Source organism: Gloeophyllum trabeum (assembly GCF_000344685.1).
Source record: "Gloeophyllum trabeum ATCC 11539 unplaced genomic scaffold GLOTRscaffold_00015, whole genome shotgun sequence".
Taxonomy (NCBI): domain Eukaryota; kingdom Fungi; phylum Basidiomycota; class Agaricomycetes; order Gloeophyllales; family Gloeophyllaceae; genus Gloeophyllum; species Gloeophyllum trabeum.
Genome location: NW_006920424.1, coordinates 328,688 through 348,085, shown reverse-complemented (window position 1 = coordinate 348,085; position 19,398 = coordinate 328,688). Strand labels below are relative to the sequence as shown.

The following is a 19,398-nucleotide window of genomic DNA, read 5'->3' as shown; positions in this document are numbered from 1 at the left end:
AGAAGGACTGAATCTAAGTGGACGACCCAGAACAATATCAAAACGGTGCCGCGAAGCCTCAAACCTGGTCCAGTAATGATATTGTCTGTTACCCGGCCACCAGGTAGCACTCCGAGTGAGCGCAGGCGTCTCTATACAGGAAGGGGTTCTCGGGAGACTTAAACTAGGGCCGCCGGCAAAACAACACTATACAACCATCCCGTTAGTGATCCCTCGGGCCTCTATGTCTACACTCGAGTGGGTAAATTACTGCAAGCACCTAACACCCAAGAAAACAGAAATTAGTAGAAAATATGTATTACTAGATTCAATGGAAAAGCTTCGACTACATTCACAGTGGAGGAGCAGAATAAAAGGTTGCAAAGAGTACTTAAAAGGGCCGTCACACCGCTGCACCGGCAAGGTATCCGGGGTCTTCAAACTGTAAGCACAACGTCAGCAACTCACAGCGCATTGGTCACGCGTGACTTAGACCTGGCGGCTCTCGGCCACCGTAGTCCAGTACGCCGTTTCTAATGGACCAGAAGCCGTACTCCAGCTGTATAGACGTCACGTGAACGGAATCTCTGGACCTGAGGACCGCTTGGGCTGGGAGATGAACGAGCAATTTCAGTTCATCCGCGAGCCCCTCCGCGCTGCGCTCCAGAAACGCAGTTTTATGCCGCCGGACCCCTCGTCTAATTTTGGGAAAACGTCATCGACTAGCGCAATCATGGATTAACTTCCCTGGTAGGGCAATGCACCGAATGCCATGGAAACCCAGGCTACGATTTGTGGATCCGCAAAGGTTGTGCTTGTGTCATGCCTCCGCGCGGAGTCTCGGGTGCATTCGTGTCTGACGTTTATGTACTATACCAAACAATTTCTAGTATTTCTCAAAGTCTCGAGGCCTTCAGCGACTTTGTCGCATGCGCTGCACACTATCTGAACGATTGGGCCATCCCATACCGAGTTAGTAAGCACGTATTGACCTGGATGTTCTCGAATTATCCGCGGACAACTGTCATACTCTGTATAACGGGAAAAGGCTGTCCTACAATGTGAGTACTGTGCCTGATACTATCAGGAATCCCCTGGAGGCATGCATGAGGTTGCGATGTGGCTTTGTTCATCCAGGTAGTACGCGCCGCGCGGTCGTCTCCTCGCAGCACACCGGTTTATAGACTTGCAGTGCCACTGGGAGAGCTTCTGACACCACGGAGAGTAGCGGACCTGATGAACCGCCTCGTCCTGCCTCAAGTTGAAACTTTAAGTCGTAAGCAATCAAGTTCAAACATGTGGCGCGACTCCCCGACGTGAGCCGTACGGGATTAGCTGCCCTTGGCTTGCTCGGCCACTTCGACTGTGACGTTGCCCAACCTCACAGACTTTGATCTCTATCTGCGTCTGTGGTACCCAATAGCCTTTCTCTGTCTCACCGATACTAGACGGTCGCGACAGCCCTGAGGTCGAGGAGTCTTCTTCGATCAGATACCTAGCGATGATCGATGATGAGCTGCACGAGCTCTTCGAAATCTGCTTGTTCTGGCGCTCGATGTTTACGACTTCTGGATAACGTTTTACTACGAGGGTGGCGGCTTCAGTCAGTCAGTCTCAACTTCAATGCACTTGGAAATACACACTTGTCGTGACCTTACCGAATATATCCTTGCTGAAGGGCCGGGAGGTGTGATTCGGCTGTACCAACGCTATATCGAAGGACACGGGTCTTGCGCTGTGGACCCGACGAACTGGGCTATGGACGATGAAGTTGGGTTGCATCAGCAAACCTCTCCGCGACGCGTTCTGCAAGCGGGGCCTGACACCGCGCGAGTATCCGGGTCGGGTCCGAAACTAACATGCCGCTCAACGAATGGACCGAAGGGTATCTCTCGGCCTGCGCGACTTTGTGTTTCGCCATGTTCCATCGCAGGACGCCCATTTCTCTGATCGCACGGCTCGTACCGCCTCTTTCCTATTTCACTGGTACGACCGCCTTCGATATTTGTATAAGTATGCCAATAGACTGTGCAGGGTACCGGGGCAGGCATCCGAGACCTTGGGCCTCGCATGTTCCCGACCGATGCCCTGCACCGCCTGCTGGCAGTCCCTATCTGTGCGGACCCCGCGGTGCTCGTCATGGTAGGGCTGATGCTATCTATATATACAAGGTTATCCTCCCGTCCTCTGTTCTCACCAGCGAACTCCCCATGGAGCACCGAACTACCTCCTGGTACTTCCTGGTAAGCAAATAAGCTCACCCGATCTTTGCTCACCCGACACCCTACACAATGTCATCATCCACCCCAAGCCCGAGATCAACGCGAAAACGGAAAGAAACATATCCAAGATATCGATATCGCTACACGCACCATTCGGTCGTCTACATACAAACGTGAGTCTCGTCTATAGTCGTCTATTCACCGTATCCTCGCCACTTCATCCACCCCACCCCCTTCGCACTTATGCATACCCGAAGCTCTCAACAACTCCTACGCATACCCAAAGCTCTCCACGACAAGGTCCACACTCGGGCCTCCCCGGAGCACGCTCCCGGGCCCCCAGAAAGGGTTCACGCGCACCGCGGCGCGCACGGCCTCTGCGAGGCTCGCGCTCCCGCACACTGTACGACAACGCACCAAGACCAGTCAGCACGCACCCCGCCTTCGATGAACGAGTTGAAGAAGAAGGGCACGCGACTCACCGCCGACGAACATCCCCCGCCCGCCCTGCTCCATCTCCGCGCGCACGAGCGCGCGCAGGTCCGGGCGCCCGGCGAGCACCTCGACGCCCTCCACCTCCCCGTCCTCGTCCTCGTCCCCGACCTTCTTCTCGTTTGCGTTTCCGTCGGACGAATGCACCGAATCGTCATCCCACGTCTCCCGCGCAGAAGTGACATGCACGCGCACGCACACGCTGAGCCCGCGCACGCCCCGCGCGCGCGCGAGCGTCTCGCGCAGCATCGGCGCGACCCACGCTACATGCGCTATACATCCACCCCCCCACACCCATCAGCACACCCCGCCCAAACACAAACACAAACACGGACGGGACTCACCTCGCTCGCGGACCGCCCAGACGAACACGACGCGCCGCAGCCCGCCGCCTCCCGCCGCCGCCGCCCGCCGCACGGCGTCGAGGAGCACCGGCGCCGCCCACGCGACGCCCGTCCCGCCCGCGACGAGCAGCGCGCTGTCGTACTTTCCCGCGCGCGCGACGTCGACGCCGGCGCCGTACGGCCCGTCGACGAGCGCGGTGACGGGCGCGTTGTGCGCGGCGAGGCGCGCGGTCGCGCCGGCGTGCACGCCGATGAGGAAGCGCAGCTCGCCGCGCGGGGCGGGGGCGGGGGCGGGGGCGGCGTCCAGGTCGGTCGTGCTCGAGGATTTGCTCGAGGAGGGGGGTGCGGAGGTGGTGGGGGGGGGAGAGGGGGACGCGGGGTAGAGAGAGTCGTCGACGGAGGCGATGGTGAAGGGGTGCGCCTCGACGGGGAGGGTGCTCACGCCCGGGAGGACGAGGTACGCCGTCTGGCCCGCGCGCCAGTGGAAGCCCGCGGGGCGGGGGACGCGCAGCTGCACGAGGTGCGGGGAGAGCAGGGCCGCGGACGCGCGCGCCTTCCCGCGCTTCGGCTGCGCCTTGGCGTTCTTCCCCGCGCTGGCGTCCTTTTCGTCGCGGGCGGGTGGGGAAGAGAGGGAAGGGGCGGAGGGGGTGAAGAGATAGAAGTAGGCGAGCCCGGCGGTGCGGAGGGCGCGGTCGAGCGCCCAGATGAGGAAGCACGGCCAGAGGTACGCGTCGAAGCGGAAGCGCTTGGTGTGGTAGTACCCGCCGATGAGGAACAGCCTGTTCGTGCGACGACAATCAGCCCGTGTGTATGCCCACACCGGGAAAAAGAACGAGAGGAGAACGCAAATGAAAACACTTACAAGACGATGGCGAAGTGGAACCACACGAAGAACTCGTAGCGGCGCTCGCGCACGGGGCGCAGCGAGCAGAGGACGAGCGCGGAGAGCCCGATCGTGGCGGCGAGGCCGAGGCGGAACCAGGCTTCGTGCCAGTCTTCTTGGTTGTGCGGGTTGTTGCGCATGAGGGCGAACTAGGGGGGGTGAGTAAGCCTGGGATCGCGGGAACGGGCAGGGGAGAGACTCACGCGGGCGCCGCCGTGCACCCAGAGGAGGATGAGGGACACGCGGGCGGTCATGCGGTGGAGGTAGTTGAGCTGCATTGAGGGTGGCTGGTCAGTGTTTTCTGCGATGACTCGTTGAGTCACGGGCAGACCTTTTCGTGCCCGATGCCGGTCACCCCTGGATAGAAGACGGCGGTCAGAACGGTGGAGAGAAAGGGAAGACGAGGCGTACAGGAGATGACGTTGTTCTTTGTGCCGAGGGCGGTGACGAGCGGGAACTGGGCGGCGGCGAGGGTACCGGTGCGGTTCGCCCACCAGTTGAGCGTGAGGTTCTGCGCTGCATTCGTTCTGCGCGTCAGCTCTGCTGTCACCGGAAGGAAGGAGAGGGCGCACTGTTCACAAAGGACCAGGTGAAGAGGGCGACGATGTAGGCGGCGGTGAGGAAGCACTCGGCGACGTTGAGGGAGTATCCAAAGCCAAAGTGGACGGTCGAGCGGAACCAGACGATCTTCCAGGCCTCGGCAAGCGCGACGAGGACGCGCAGCCACGCGGGGAGCGGGCCAGGGGTCTTGCCATCGCTGCCCGTCTCTGCGTCCGCGGAGCGCGAGTAAGAGCGGAAGCGGACACGGCGGAGGAGGGCAAGGGCGAGGGCGAGGAGGCGGAAGGCGAGGAGGAGGGCGAGGACGGCGCCGAAGAGGAACCAGGTCTGCTTGGGGTACTCGGTCTGGTAGTACTTGCGCAGGCTCGAGGAGGGGCTGCCGTGCGATGCGGGGGCGGCCGAGGACGCGGCTGCGGGGGCGGTGGAGGACATGGGCGCGGTGGGGGGACTGGGCTGGGGTCTGCAGGGCGGGCATTTTATATCGCGGTGGCGGCTCGAAAAGGGAAAACATTGCACACCGCGCAGGAGCGAGGGCTTCTGCGCCGGGCGTTGTGCGTCGCGGACTCGGACCCGGGCGCGCGGCTCGGAGATGTCAGTGGCTAAATGGTATCTAATCTGATAAAATGCCCGCTGTCGATCGAATCGGACGACGCAGGGTCATCTTATCAGATTACCCACGCCCGGGCGATAAGATGAGGCGCGGCGAGTGGTCCGCGCTGCCATATGCGGGCGGGGGCATATGCTCTGTTCGACGACGACGAGGAGCGCGCGATCTTTGTTGATGGGCGTGCTTCTGCGCTGCATAATGACCGTGCTGACACTCGCAGCGTACTCGATCGCTAATGACGATCGGCGTGTGTCATTCTCAACCAGTGACATCGATCGTGCCTTTGTCTGCGCCGAGCTTCATTCGCCTTGGCAGACGCCAGACCAGTGCTTACACCCGAGGCGTTGGCCACGTTCGTCCCGACGCGAATGATGGCGCACGAGCCTGCACGTGTATCCCTGTCCATCCATCCATCTCCACCCGCCCGGGCCATCTCCCTCCGGTGTGTGATCAATACTCTGTGGCATTTCTGATCGCATCCTCCGCGTTCTTATCACAGGCCTCGTCTCCATCGAGCACGTACATACTCTAGCGCACTGAGTCTGCCGCCTCGAGCTCGTGTGCCTCGTCCAGCCTTCCCCGAGTCACGCTTGCCCTCCTTCCCTTTCCTTGTCCCTCCTTCGCACCAAGCTTGGTGATTCGTGGATCGCCCCTCCAATGGCCTGTCTCACATCTACATGGCGTCTAGTGATCTCGGAGTCGGTTGTCAAGCACGGATCGAGAATGCTATGATATGTATGCCCAACTCGCGATGGGAATGTATGCACTGGATAGATCATCAATGTGCGATGATTGTCGTTTCCGCCTCGAGCTATTCATGCATAGCTCGGCACCGTCGACGCCGGGTATCATGCACGGTTGCGACATGTAACTTACCGCCCCCGCGACACCCGCTAGCAGGCCTCGTAGCGCGAACGGTCGTATACGTCCTTCACGCTTGACGTCCAGCCCCTCCCAAGTCATCTGCACTGTATCGCGGCGCCTATGCAACTCGAACAGCCATAGTATCTTGTCAAGCGACGCATTCCGTCCCGCCTCCAAGCCCTCTCTACCCCTGACCGCTCCCCCGCCTTCTCTCAATATCATCCACTGAATCAACCACCCCAAGACCAACCCACGCAAACCCTAATCCCAACCTAGTCCCGGTATTTTTGGCGTCCACAAGGCCCTATAAATACCCCCGCTATCTTGGTAGTCAGTACTACTTGGCGCCGCCGTGGTCATATGAGCACCTCGCCATGGCCCTCCCCCCCAAGCAAACCCAAGACCAGCGCATCGAGTATAGATATATAACCACCGGGCACCGCGTAGCGCCAACCGCCCGTGCGCGCGATGTCCGAGGCCGAGCCACGCGCCCGTCGTCGTCGCCCTCCTCTTCGCGGCGGGGCGAGTGTGCACGCTAGCCTGGAGGAGCTGTGCCCGCGGGCCCGGGTAGAGAGGGGCGGCTCGGAGCGCGGCGGCTTGGGGTGAGTCCGGCGCGTGCGCTTGCGGTGCGTGGACGTCCAAGGGGGGGGGGAGGGGTCCCGAATTTCAACCACCTACGCGCCCTCTAGGAACAGATGTCCGATGTGGACTGGGTGAACGCGCCCGTCGCTGTCGAGATCCGCGCGACGAACGCGGCCGGCCAGAAGCCACAGCTATGTAAGTACAAGACCAGATAGATACATAGACGGGCACCTACAGGTCATGCGTTGCGCGACCGCAGGACGGGGCCGGCACCGGGCTGTCCTGCGTCCGTCCCAGGATGCGGTGCCAGAGTCAAGTCGGGTCGTACCAAGACGGGGCTGTCCTCGAAGCAGAACAGCTGGACGAGACGCGAGACGGGAGATAAAAAAGGGACAGCCCAGAGACGCTTGCGGTCAGTATACTAGGGGAACCCAGCTCATTCGGTCGCATCAACATATTTGTTGCCGGAGCCAAGACTGCATTGGTAAGACCGAAGAGAGAGTGTGTGTGTGTGTGTTGGCATACACGTATCCACCCTCAGGCTGTGCCATGAAAGAATAGCGCGCATACAAGATACGTGTAGACAAGTCTTCGTCGGCCGCCAAGGACCCCCGGCCGGGTATGGCGCGCGAGTGTACCGGTCAGGACTCGGGAGGCCCGCTCCAGATCGCCGCGCGCTGGTGCCAAGGTGCCCCGCTCTCGCAAGCCGAGAGCGAGAGGGGTTCGTGCAGACGCGCTCTGGAAGGGGCGGGCGATCTGATAGAGACGCTTGTGGTCGCTACGGACGACGGTCTGAGCCGCGCGCGAGAAGAGCGCGGCGGCGTTCGATCCGGGCGCAGGACGGGTGCGCCGGAGAGCGTGACGTGGAGGTATCGCCGTGCGAACAGCAGTGCCTCGTGCTACAGCCAGCGCATTCCACGTCCTATTCATGCGGAGCAGGGCAGGCTGTCGGCATGCATTCCTGGCCCAGGCGGTGCTGGTCAATGGATCCCGGAACCGCAGTCGAGGCCGGACGTGTTCTCTCGGGTGCAGGCATCCAATGCCTAGCAAGGCCCCGAGACGTCGTTGGCTTGGGGCACGTATTTGAACGCTTGTGAGGAAGAGAGATTGGATGGAACGTCGGGAGAGCCAGTACCAGAGCATTTTGCGCATGCAGTGAACAGGGACAACGGCGGCCTTTGCCGTGGCTCGGCAGCTGCAGCACTGGCAGGTAACGTCGTCCGAATGAAAAGTAGTCGACCAGCGTGACTACCCCCGACAAGCTGATGGGGCCACGAAACGGGATGGTGGGCGAATCACGAGAGACATGTGTAGAAGGCTTGCAGACAGGTCCCCGTCGAAGGAGATGAATGAGAGCCTAGAGGTTGCTGTCATCATGTGAACATGCGGACGTGTTGCACCATGGAGGACGTGCCAGTGAAGGATCCTGATGCTCTGGTCTGTACCAGTATGCGATTTTCGTTGATCGATGACTCCAAGTTCGCAGTGAAAGGCCGAGAGTACACGCTGGAAATATAGACGGCTGTGTGTTGGAGCCATATGCCAGTACTGTGTAAGGAAGTCTACGGGAGCTGCAGAGGATAGATCGCAGCAGCGTTCCTACCAAGTGCCTTCCACACGGACAGGTCGACGTGCTATCCTCATTGGAACTAGGCGGAGTCAGTTCTAACAACCCAACTAGCCATTACTAGGTCTTGCACAGTTGCTCCTTCTTCCGAGTTCAGCGTGTTGCAGGTAACCAGAGGTGCAGGAGGCGAACAGAGTGAGCCTACAACTTCCAAGTACAAGGGTCCGGCCACAAACGCTGGATGCCGGCCGGAATTCGCCGAATGAGCCGGTCAGTTGCCTCGCCCTTGCCACAAGCCTGTTACTGCAGTACTAGTGTTACGACTGTCAAATGTCTCCTCAGGCTGAGGGCGCGTACAATTCTGCAGGTGATAGGAATGGGATGAACGAACCCACTCAAGCAGGGCACCATTCCCCACACGCTGGTTATCCGGACGTGAGTACTATTAAAGCGTCCTCACGAAGCCCATGTAACACAGGCTTTCCCGCTTCTCGCAGAGAGTTCATAGGGCAGGCTCTTCAGACTTACCTGTGGAGCTCATCCAGGCGATTTTCGACCGCACGTTCCCTCCTCATTACTTACTTGACCCAGCACTGGAGCAGGGCCCAAACTCTCCCTGGTGCCGAACCCTACGGGACAAGAAATCTGCGATGCTAGTTTGCAGTTCCTGGAGAGACGTCTGCGTGCCGCTTGTGTACGAGCATGTATCTCTGAGGAGCGTCGGCCAGCTGGTCGCTTTTCTCAGGACGCTCAAAGGCTCGAGCCTCTATGATCTCAAGAAAATCGTAAAGTCTGTCGCAATAGTTTGCTCAGTCCCTGATGCATGCAAGAACGCGGTCCAATCTTCAGCCGTGGACATACTGGCGATGTGTTCCGAAGTCAAAGGGTTCACTTACTCGCCATTCCTGGGAGCCCACACCGATGACTTCTATGACTCGCCCGAGACTATTGGCATCGACCAACATTTACCCTCGTCCATTACTTCCCTTGCTCTTGGCCGGCACGTTCCTGCGTCGATTTCTGTGTTCCAATGCTTGGGCCGAATGCCCCTCCTCAGCGAGCTCTCCTTGTACGTTGGTGAGGGGGACTTTCCCACTTCCGACGACTCACACAATATACCGGAAATCGAGCTGCCTAACTTGCACACTCTTTCCTTGAGTCTGGAGCGGCCCTTCCGTTTGCAGATTATCCATCGGTTATCCACTCCATCTTTGACTCGCCTCTCGCTGACCCTCTCCAAGCCCAACATGTATCAGACAGGCACTCTGTTCACAGAGCTCTGCGATATTGTGGCTAACAAAGGCCGATCACTGCAGTATTTGGCATTGGAAATGTGCATAATGAATATGAGCATCGCGGAACTCATCCAGCACTGCCCCATGCTGGAGCATTTCGTGCTGTCCGGTCGAGCAAGCCTCACAGGCAGCCATCCTACCCTGAGATTTCTCGACATATGCAATGGCACCATTGGTCTCGTCGGAAGTGGGCCTGACCTCGACTACTGGTTTCGTGAACTTTGGCTAGGCCGACTCGACGTCAGTTACTTGCGCGCCTCATACCCCAATCTGCAGAGCGCAAGGGTCCTGGATTTTGCACTCTACCATATTCCCGGCCTCTTGGACGCCTTGCCTCCCAGGCTCGGAGATGCTGAGGGAAATCTGAGACTTCGCTTGCTAGACATGGTCATATGGGACACCCCTAATCTCGTCATTGCCGAACAGACCGTGGCCGAATATGGCCTTTCAACTTCCGGTGACCTCGAGGCACTACTCCCGCAAGTTCTCGAAGGTCTCGGACAAAATGCTAGCGAGTACTCGGATGATCTGGAAGACAGCACGTACGAGCCATCCGGTAGTCCCTCATCCGTGACATCGTATTCGTTGACAGGGTCAGGTGGTAGTCATGAACCGGAAGCAGAGTATCTGGATGCAGAGGAGATATTGTCCATCTTCAACGAGCTTCAGTCGCTGCCTAGGCGGGAGAGTCAAGGCGAAGTAGACGCTGACTCTGACGGTCCCTGACACAACAACATCAGAACATTTCGAAACCCAAGGGGTACCGCACCACAACCCAACATGAAGTACGACCTGTCTGGCCTATCAGGTTCAAATTCGCTGCTCTTTCGTGTTCCATTAAATCCTGCAGACATCAGCGGCGTATCTATTACCAGTTTAATACACATCTATGTTTCGTGATACAGTCTTTTAAGCGTAGCCGAAGCTCTCGACTTTCAATACAACATTAGGCCCTCCTCTGAGGACGCTGTTCGGGCCCCAGAGGGGGTTCACCCGTGCGCCAACGCGAACAGCCTCCGCTAGAGACGCCGAGCCACAGACTATGAACGACACCATCATACATCAGCGTCGATATTCTTCGAAAAGACAATGAGAAACCCACCTCCGACAAAGACATTCTTCCCGCGTCTCTCCCGGCACCCATCGATCTCCGCCCCCACAAGCCCCGCAACCTCCGGCCTGCCGCTCGAAACCTGCACGCACGGCGCGCGTAGCACGGCGTCGACGTCCTGGCACGGCCCGCCCTCCTCCAGCGACTTCGCGTCCATCGTGTCAGGCGTCGCGGACGGCGATGCCCCCGCATTTTGTTCGAGCCCGGCGACGTCGACGTTTGGCGTGGAGAAGTTGCGGTTGCGCGTGATGAACAGCCGGATGGAGACGTCCATGTCGGTGAGCGCGCGGATCTGAGGGAGGAGCCGGGTGAGCGGGTCGGCGATCCATGAGACGTGGTCTACAAGGGGTGGTATGTAATTAGGATTGTCCCGCTGGGTGATGCTGGACCTACCTTGTTCCTTGATTGCCCATATGAATACGAGTCTGTGGCACTGTCGTGACTTTGAATTCCCCCGCCTAAGTCCAGGCTCATGTCAGTCGTCCTGTCGGGGACATGCCAATCAAGGAAAGTTCTCACCTAATTGTGTCAACGAGCAGCGGTAAGGTCCAGGCAACGCCCGTCCCACCTACGAATGAAACACGGGAGATCAGGATCAGACCCATAACCAGACCCGCAAGTACCCACCAGCAACAAGCACGACCGTATCATACCCAATCACATCCTCCCCATCCCCATACGGGCCCTCAGTCAGCGCCGTAACATGCCTCCTACTCTCCCCACCAAGCACCCTCTTCCCCAGGCGCCCCGTAAACCCCTGCATCAGCCCAATGATAAACACTAGCTCGTCCGCTGCCCCCTTCTCCTCCCCATCGCCATGCCCCTTCTTCTCCATGCTGCTCGCATCCCCCTCTTCCTCGACCGCCCGGGCATCAGAATCGGCGTAGCGCGACTCGTCGACGGAGCCGATGGTGAACGGGTGCGCCTCCCACGGGAGGACGCTCACGCCCGGCGCCATGAGGTACGCGGTCTGCCCCGGCGCCCAGTGGAACCCGCGCGGGCGCTGCAGGCGCAGGGAGACGTGGTGCGGGGTCAGGAGCTCGACCGTCGCGCGGGTCTCGAAGGACGTGGCGGAGGAGGGGGCAGAGGGGGGATGGGACTTGGAGAAGCGCGAGGCGAGGGAGAAGTAGGAGACGCGGAGGACGCGGACGAGCCGATCGAAAGCCCAGATGGCGAAGCATGCGATAATCCAGGGATCGTAACTAACCAGAAGCGTGAGAAGACTTGTGGGAGGAAGGGGACAGGGGCCTTACAGGCATCGCTTGGTGTGGAAGTACCCGCCAACGAGGAAGATACTACATGGTCGGGAATGGACTGAGTGCCTGCACGTCCGCAGAGAGAGAAAGGGACGCACAAGACAAGGGCAAAGTGGCCCCACAGGAACCACTCATACGCCTTCTCCCGCGCGGGGCGGATGGAGGTGAACGTGAGGATCGTGAAGGCGACGAGGCCGAGCACGCCCGTGCGCACCCAGACGGTCTCGTACCATATCGAGGGAAGTAGCCTGGCGTTCAAGCAGAAATATGAGTATGTCAGTCAGTCCATCTACGGTCAATAACAGGGCTTAACGTACGAGGGTGGCATCTGAAAGCAGGGCGTATCGTGAGTAGTTTTCTTGTTGATAGTAGCACAGTGACTTACCCATCTACCAGCGTGCATCCAGAGCATGAGGAATGCTACTCGGGCGGTCATACGATGGAGGTAGTTGAGCTACAATGGGTTGTGAGAATCATATTTCACGGTAGTTGCACTTGACCAGGAGACATACCTTGTCATGCCCGACTCCGGTGAGGACTGGGCACCATAATGAGCATGAGATATCCGATATGAGACCAGGAATTGTGATAAAACTGAAACCCACAGGATATGATGTTGTTCTTTGTCCCGAGGACGGTGACCAGCGGGAACTGCGCGGTAGCGATGGTCCCCATGCGGTTAGCCATGAAGTCGGCGGCATATTCCACACCCTCAAAGTCGGCAGGAGAAGCTGGACAAGGAATGTGAGACACGCCGTTAGAAAAAAATTGGGAGAGACATACAGTGCGCGAAAGCCCAAGCTAAAATGGCGGAGAGATACGAGACTGTCAGGAAGAACTCGAGGACGTTCATGGTGTATCCCCATCCAAAATTGACTGTCGACCGATATGCGACTACACGCCAGGCGTTGGCGAGCGCAAGGGGTACCCGCCATAATGCAGGCCTTCCCGTTCCGGCATTTTTGGTCTTCGAGGAGGCGTAGCGGTTCACGAGAGAGATGAGCCGCGAGAGGACGTTGACGAGGGTCGCGAGACCGATGACGGCGGCCCAAGCGTACCACGTCTGGATGGGATAAAGGTCATTAATCAGAATTTGCCTTTCCTCTCGCTCTTCCACAGTTGACATGGCGGTGGGTCAAGCTCTCGGGGGTCGCTCGGGACGAAGGAGACGCCTCGAAGTCTACACTTGGCTTGCACGCGTCCTAAAAATCATCGGGCAAGTGCTGAGGTCGGAGGACATGGCTTGGCATGCAGGCGAGCGCTGCGGCCAGAATGGCCGATCTACTCAGAGTCAGGCCACGGAAATTCGAATAGCAGCAGAAATGGCAGAAGCACGCAGCGACGGAGACAGCATCACCACAAGGTTTATCTGATTAGATTGATCGGGCAACGCCTAATCGACCGTTTGGCGTCATCTAATCAGATATTCGGGGCTCGCCTGTATCTTATCGCCGGAGAAGATGCTTCTTCATGCCCGTCTTCCGGGACTCTCCGGCCAATCACAAGCGTCCATTCGATACTTTGAGCGGGGGGCATCCACAGAGGCTGCCAACCAAATAACAGTGGTCGGTTTAAGGACTGTGTTATTATCTTCCGTCGTCAACAGCATATTTTGCGGAGGAATTTATTCAATTTCCCTCCGCCAGGAAACAGCACAGCATGAGCACACACCTTCAACTATGGCCCAGCTCAAGACCGCGCACATCAATGAGAGCGCCGTTGATCGATCTGCTGTACTCGGGCCCGAGGCGAGATGCAAGGTACAGCGAAGCAGTGATCGCACTCGACCTTTGAAATATTGCCATTATTGCCAGGTACCCCATCCACAGTCCTGGAACAAACAACAAGAAGAGGTCTGACGCTCAAATGGGCATTCCCGGATATCACTGGCAACGCACGTACGAGTCTTCGCTCGATTTCCACCGCGTTCGAGATCCACCAAGCGCTATCTCTGAGTATGCGAGGATCGTCCGTGCCTTGGGGTAGCGTGAAGGAAGTCGCAGCACGCACGAGTCTCAACGTGATCTAGGTGAGCATCTCTGCTCCTGAAAAGCGGCAAGACCGCTGGGGCATAGATCCACGTGTCACGACCGGACGAGCTAGATGGCAGAAGATGGGGCTCATTTTACAGCCACGGACCGCGGTCGCGGCACGTCTCCCGAAAGGTGTCTTGCTACACGCAGGTTGCTACCTGCCTCCTTCCCTTCCATGAGTCTGTGGTAAGCGCGGAATATTAATGCGGATAGACTTACAGCAAAGGATGTACAAAACGTCGGTATATGCGCTATGACCATCCAATGGTACAAGAACCACACTACCATCGACCTGTCGCACAATCTATGGCGAGCCTAAAGGGATGATACGACATTGGAAATCTCATAGAATCCCCAACAGAGAGACATATACATAATGCACGATGACCCCAAAGTCACAGTGTCGCTACTTCTCCATGTAACGTCAGGTGCCACACTGTGGACTTCCCCGTGCCTTGCACGCATGCTGGATCCTGTGGAGTCCATGCACCACGCGCAGAAACCGTCACGATCCCGCCTGTCGGTATGTTACCGACACACATAATCGAGAAGGTGCCTGTACGTTGTGCATGTATAGGAGAAATAATTCCCACAGCCCCAGACTCCACCGCCTACACACCTCGAGATCACCCCTCCAAGCTGTACGTATTCTTCTCCAGCTAAAATGGCCGGCGATAGCAAGTCGGGATGGCCTCTCAGTCCGAAAAGGCGGAAGAGGATCTTCAGAACCCACCTCGGCCTCGAGCTCCCTACGCACCCGGTACTCCTCGTCGGCCTTGATGACGAGGTGGTGGTCGTCCAGGTCCTCGATGATGAAGCTGTTGCCCTCCTTCTCGTTGAGAGAGAGCAGGATCTGTTTGACGGCGGAGTCACTGCGGAATGATGAGTCGGGTCTCTGCTAAGTATACTGTTGTAGCCTGTACCATGTCAGAAGGACGCCTGGACATCGAAATGAGGTGTCAGCATCTTGTAGCCATATTTGCAGAAGAGTTTTACCTTTGATGGCTTTCATACTGTAAGCAGAAGCAGTAAGCAGCTTGCGGCTTGCAGACACTGAGATCTGAGACAGAACTCGACGGCTAGTGGTGTGAAAGGTCGCCGGCATATGCCGAGCTTAATGTGGCCACTGGCACTGGCCTCTCGCCACCCAGCTTGCCCACAATTGCGTCTGTCAATACTCGAACACCACTGGTAAACCTCGAACCCCAAACTAAGTGTTGGATTGATATATTCAACAGGTATATGAACCGTGCAGCTCCCGTTGTGGCTCAGGAAGGAAAGAAGTACGCAAGTACTCAATTGAACTTCAAGTTGTGGCGTCACCACGGGGTGGCACTACGCCAGAGAACATTGCGGCCATACTTGATCCATGTACGATCAAATCCCGAAGGCCCGATAAAGAAATGATGTCTTGCGATATTGAGGTACATGTAGTGTACGTTGTTGTAATATTGTTCCTGAAGCTGACACCTGTCGATTAGCAGCGACCGTTAATCTCAGTAAATCATTCCAGCCATTCTACTCTTCGAATCCCCGAAATCATCGCAACTATCTTTTTGTACACCTTCCCCGAGGTCCGCCTCCTTGACTCTTCCATCGCTTGCGGTTCCAATTCACCGTGGTGCCAGATGATCCGCGACAAGAAATCAGTGATTCTAGTCTGTAAGGCCTGGAGGGAGGTCGCCACTCCTTTGCTGTACACGAACGTTTCTCTACGAAGGATTGCTCAGGTGCCTCTGTTTCTGCGGACGCTACGGACACAAGGTGCCTTTGACTTTCCCGGGATGGTGAAGAGTCTGTGTATAGAATGTGCCATCAGCGATAAGCACCTTAGCGCACTGGAAGCCACCTCAAGAGTTATTTTGGGTATGTGCCCCCGTCTGACCACACTCTGCTACATGCCAAGCCTCTACCAAACGGTCGAGCATAACTGGACTTACATTCTCCATCAAAAGCTGTCGACAATCGCCGACCTGTCCTTGGGCGACTGTGTGCTGTACTCAACGAGTGTCCTCGACTTGCTACGTTGCATGCCACAACTCCGGTCGCTCAGCATGCATATAGGTGACATCGAAAAGGACTCGAGTGTGCCAAAGGACTTCGAAGGACGGGATGTGGTTCTTCCTCACTTGGCCAACTTTTGTATGCGGTTGGAATGCACTGGCCCCGGAGCATATATCAAACATATCGCTACACCTGTACTGACTAGCATGACCATCATCGCTGCTGTCTGCGTCGCCGACTCGTCAAGCATAGGAGCCATATGTATCCCGAGAGGGCCAAATCTGAAGTTCCTCTGCATCGGTGGTCGCTTGAAAGTTGATGTGAATGCGATAATCGAGGCGTGTCCAGTGCTGGAACATCTTGTTGTCAATGACTACTCTCCGCTTCCCCGTCGTCACTCTCATCTGCTGTTCTTGGATGTCTGGTGTCGTTCCCGTCAGTGCACGCGAGAGGCACGAACATGGGTCTGGTCGTACCGGGGACACTTGTTTCCTGCGCTTCAACGTTTCCGGCTCCTCGACTGCCCACTGCAGAACATCCCGAACCTGATAGATGCGCTCCCTCCCTCCCGTCACACTGAGGATAGAGTGAGAGTGCATCTCCCGGGCGCTACCGTCTGGGACAGAGCTGAAGGATTATTCGAAGAGGTGCCTTCGCATTATCCACCGGGGCCGTCCGGCTATGAACTGCTAGTGGACCATATCGGAGACACAGACTTCTTCTCTGACTGGGACGATGAGTCTTACGAGCCGTCTTCGACCCCATCGTCTCCTTCCACATCAAGTTCTTGTTCGTGGGCAAGTGAAGATTCCTCGACGGGCTCGTGCGTATCGAAGGACCTATCTCAGAGTGAATACGAGCAGTTGCTCGAGTTTGCGGATAGCTCCGATCAACCGTCTGGAAGGCCTGGCTGAGCACTCTGAACATAGGCCGTACAACCGACTCGTGCCCGACAGTTCTGCGCCGAAGGTTTCCCTCACTCTCTCATGGTTTTCATGCTATCCGTCGCGCGTGATTGCGAGCCTGGGTATTCGTTCGTGTCTTGGGGAAAGGCGCTTTCGATTTTGTGTAGTACCAACAGATCCCCACCGGAATACATGTTGCTTGATATAATGTATCAAACTATGTAGGCTAGTGAATCCATAGATTTGTACCACACAACAGCACGGCTGAAATTTAATTGGCGCAACTTCCGGGGACCGGTAGTGCATCTTGGTCGAGGTTTCGAGCTTTGTCAGGTAGACGGGGATCACCATGCCTGTATCCTACAGACTGCGACTCCTCGACTCAGATATAGTGATGGAACGTTTCATATGCCAAGGAGTCCTGCATGCTACATGGTGACTACCACATGAGATCGATGATTCATAAGTTAAGCCTTATAAACAAGTTAGTGTACAACATATCATACAGCAGTCTTCACATAAGTTCACCACCTCGTAGGAGCACCGTAGGCCCTGATTACATCGCTATCCTCCTCGTCCTTCCTAGACTCCACGATCAGCTGATCCGCAACTTCCTCATTACCCAAGCTTGGAAGAACCGTAGCAGGTGTTCCGTTGGGCGCAGACCAGGTCATAGCGCGTTCGCCATAGGTCGGACGGCGTATACTACCGTTCATATTTCCGAGACTAGAGTGACCGCCATGGGCGAGAGGCCGTCGAGTGGGATCCTGCGGGGACTGTCCGGCGCTCCTAGTCACCCGAGCGTGGTGCTCACTGAGCCGCGCAAAGAAAGTCGGTGAAAAAGTCATAGCAGAGGCGAGCGACGGGTTTGATGTGGCTCGAGCGAGCCGGGATTCTTCGAGGGCGGGCGGGTCAGTGTGCATGCGCTGGACTGGAGGTCTACCAGCGTGTGGCAACGTCGAACGAGGTCCTGCTTTGGCGCCTCCGCTATCGAGCGAGATACTTGAAGCTTGAGGGGTAGAGATGAGATACAAGCGAGAAGACCCGGGGCCTGGAATACTTTCCACCTCATCCAAAGGGTTTGGAGGGATGAAGGGCTGCGCTTCATAGGCCTCCTTAGCGACTTCCAGCACCGAGGTCGGTCGTTCATCGGAGTCAGAGGCCTCCGCCACAGTAGTACTAGGACTGAGCGGTTCTTGATCCGGCCAATCAATCTCTTGTTTGAACCGCGCAAAGCCCTTCAGCTCCTTCGGCCTAATATGCGTCTCGAACTCCAAGTGCGCGAGGAGCTCGCGCTCGTACTGGTTGATATTGCGGATCGCCATGATACCCTGCGTCATCGTGGCCCAGGAGGAAACTCCGTACGACTCGTCCTGCAGCGCCTTGTGTGCGAGGATCAACGCGGCGACGAATACGGGTGAGCCGTCCCGCGGGGATACGGCGGCAGGGTACTTGAGTTTCAGGCGGTGGAGGAGAAAGAGCGCGGTGCAGGCGACGTCCGGTGGAAGTCGACCGCGGCGGAGGATGTGTAGGATGAAGTCCTGGAACACCAGTATTTTTCTACTGGTCTCTGAATAGATTGTGGCGGAGCACTGGAAGGTTCGGGACATATAGTTGAAACATGCTGCGGCGTACGGTTTGTAGAAGTCGTCTGGATCGGGATGTGGGGCTTGGTGAGACATGACGAACAAAGGAGGGGTGTGGCAAGAGTGGCCGGTTTGTTGGTTCGTCTACTACGCGTCCTGTTCAAGCCACATTGCCACACTGGTCACGTTTCCGTTCAAGCGCATCAAGAAGCACCCCGGATGTTGCCGCGGACGTTGGATGGCCACAAAGTACAGAGCCTGTTAAGGGCTGGGGCAAGGATCATAGTAACACATCTTTCTCTATAGGAAAAGGACGATAGCGATATAACGGAGAGCCAGTGTCAGCACAGTACTATTTGTTCGGGCCATGATCAGCCCTTCACTGGCCCTTCATTATCGGATCCTAATCCAAGAAGTCTCGTTTGTTACGACCATGCTACCTATAAAACATGAGTTCGCTTACTTTGGTTCGGTGAGAACAAACGTGTATCTCAGTGTTTGGGACAAAGGTGAGTCGTCCGTCTGTCTCCTAATGTACGTTCGGTGCGTATTTGCTATCGGGAATGGATGAGATCATGGAGTGGCCGCCTCATTTGATGATTAGTGTGCCTTGAAGCTAAGACAGCATTGATTTTCCAGGGAAGCCGCTATCAATGGTCACTGGAAAGTGGCAATTTCAGCCATCGGGGTCTCGGGCTGCGCTGATAACGCTGGTAATCCTTATAGGATTCTGATGAACTGTCCTTCGCCGTCAGAGGGCCAGGGAAGGCGATTACCTTGCGTCCCCGATTGCAACGACTAGCGCTCCCAAGGTGTTCCAATTCCAGTAGGCTCGGGGGCTTCTGGGTTTGCCTGAAGAACAGTTTCTACGAGTCCTTCTCAGAATAACAGAGTTTGGCAAGATTTGGTCAAAAAAGAGACGACTGGCCGGGCCATATCATTGAGCGAGCCGTTTAGTCTGTCATAGCCGTGCCAATACCACAACGGTGACGCTTCGTGCGATGCCCGTCAAGGAGATTGCTTATTGCTGTGGACGGCGGCTGGACCTCCAAACGAGGTTGAAGGCTTTAGACTCTTCGTTCATTGCGAGAGAACAGAGAGCGACTAAGA

General features: G+C 56.9%; 8 protein-coding genes across 8 annotated transcripts; 3 read left to right on the top strand and 5 right to left on the bottom strand.

Annotated features, from left to right (window-relative positions):
- Positions 1–2,471: 2,471 nt before the first annotated feature.
- GLOTRDRAFT_132884 (uncharacterized protein) lies at positions 2,472–4,910 on the bottom strand (the record flags this gene model as incomplete). Its single annotated transcript, XM_007871789.1, has 8 exons — positions 2,472–2,602; positions 2,684–2,965; positions 3,038–3,816; positions 3,900–4,069; positions 4,124–4,192; positions 4,252–4,277; positions 4,332–4,436; positions 4,493–4,910. 8 exons carry the CDS (start codon positions 4,908–4,910, stop codon positions 2,472–2,474), a joined length of 1,980 nt encoding a protein of 659 aa, XP_007869980.1.
- A 407-nt stretch (positions 4,911–5,317) lies between these two features.
- Positions 5,318–6,171, bottom strand: GLOTRDRAFT_96269 (uncharacterized protein; the record flags this gene model as incomplete). The annotated part of the gene is made up of 3 exons (XM_007871788.1): positions 5,318–5,554; positions 5,623–5,769; positions 5,962–6,171. 3 exons carry the CDS (start codon positions 6,169–6,171, stop codon positions 5,318–5,320), a joined length of 594 nt encoding a protein of 197 aa, XP_007869979.1.
- Positions 6,172–6,644: 473 nt separating this feature from the next.
- GLOTRDRAFT_132883 (uncharacterized protein) lies at positions 6,645–7,578 on the top strand (the record flags this gene model as incomplete). Its single annotated transcript, XM_007871787.1, has 2 exons — positions 6,645–6,726; positions 7,115–7,578. The coding sequence occupies 2 exons, from the start codon at positions 6,645–6,647 to the stop codon at positions 7,576–7,578; spliced, it is 546 nt and encodes a 181-aa protein (XP_007869978.1).
- An 850-nt stretch (positions 7,579–8,428) lies between these two features.
- Positions 8,429–10,119, top strand: GLOTRDRAFT_132882 (uncharacterized protein; the record flags this gene model as incomplete). The annotated part of the gene is made up of 2 exons (XM_007871786.1): positions 8,429–8,533; positions 8,596–10,119. The coding sequence occupies 2 exons, from the start codon at positions 8,429–8,431 to the stop codon at positions 10,117–10,119; spliced, it is 1,629 nt and encodes a 542-aa protein (XP_007869977.1).
- Positions 10,120–10,302: 183 nt separating this feature from the next.
- On the bottom strand, positions 10,303–12,886 carry GLOTRDRAFT_132881 (uncharacterized protein; the record flags this gene model as incomplete). Its single annotated transcript, XM_007871785.1, has 12 exons — positions 10,303–10,433; positions 10,496–10,843; positions 10,898–10,962; positions 11,024–11,072; positions 11,132–11,706; positions 11,758–11,799; positions 11,859–12,008; positions 12,078–12,088; positions 12,146–12,214; positions 12,273–12,298; positions 12,366–12,491; positions 12,544–12,886. The coding sequence occupies 12 exons, from the start codon at positions 12,884–12,886 to the stop codon at positions 10,303–10,305; spliced, it is 1,935 nt and encodes a 644-aa protein (XP_007869976.1).
- A 1,533-nt stretch (positions 12,887–14,419) lies between these two features.
- GLOTRDRAFT_48725 (uncharacterized protein) lies at positions 14,420–14,664 on the bottom strand (the record flags this gene model as incomplete). The annotated part of the gene is made up of 2 exons (XM_007871695.1): positions 14,420–14,452; positions 14,527–14,664. Coding segments are annotated over 2 exons (171 nt in total), but the record flags the coding sequence as incomplete, so codon positions are not given.
- A 757-nt stretch (positions 14,665–15,421) lies between these two features.
- On the top strand, positions 15,422–16,711 carry GLOTRDRAFT_96265 (uncharacterized protein; the record flags this gene model as incomplete). The annotated part of the gene is made up of 2 exons (XM_007871784.1): positions 15,422–15,659; positions 15,858–16,711. 2 exons carry the CDS (start codon positions 15,422–15,424, stop codon positions 16,709–16,711), a joined length of 1,092 nt encoding a protein of 363 aa, XP_007869975.1.
- A 515-nt stretch (positions 16,712–17,226) lies between these two features.
- On the bottom strand, positions 17,227–18,819 carry GLOTRDRAFT_140936 (uncharacterized protein; the record flags this gene model as incomplete). The annotated part of the gene is made up of 2 exons (XM_007871783.1): positions 18,752–18,819; positions 17,227–18,691 (listed from the first exon to the last, which is right to left on the bottom strand). The coding sequence occupies exon 2, from the start codon at positions 18,382–18,384 to the stop codon at positions 17,227–17,229; it is 1,158 nt and encodes a 385-aa protein (XP_007869974.1). The 5' UTR covers positions 18,385–18,691; positions 18,752–18,819.
- Positions 18,820–19,398: the final 579 nt, after the last annotated feature.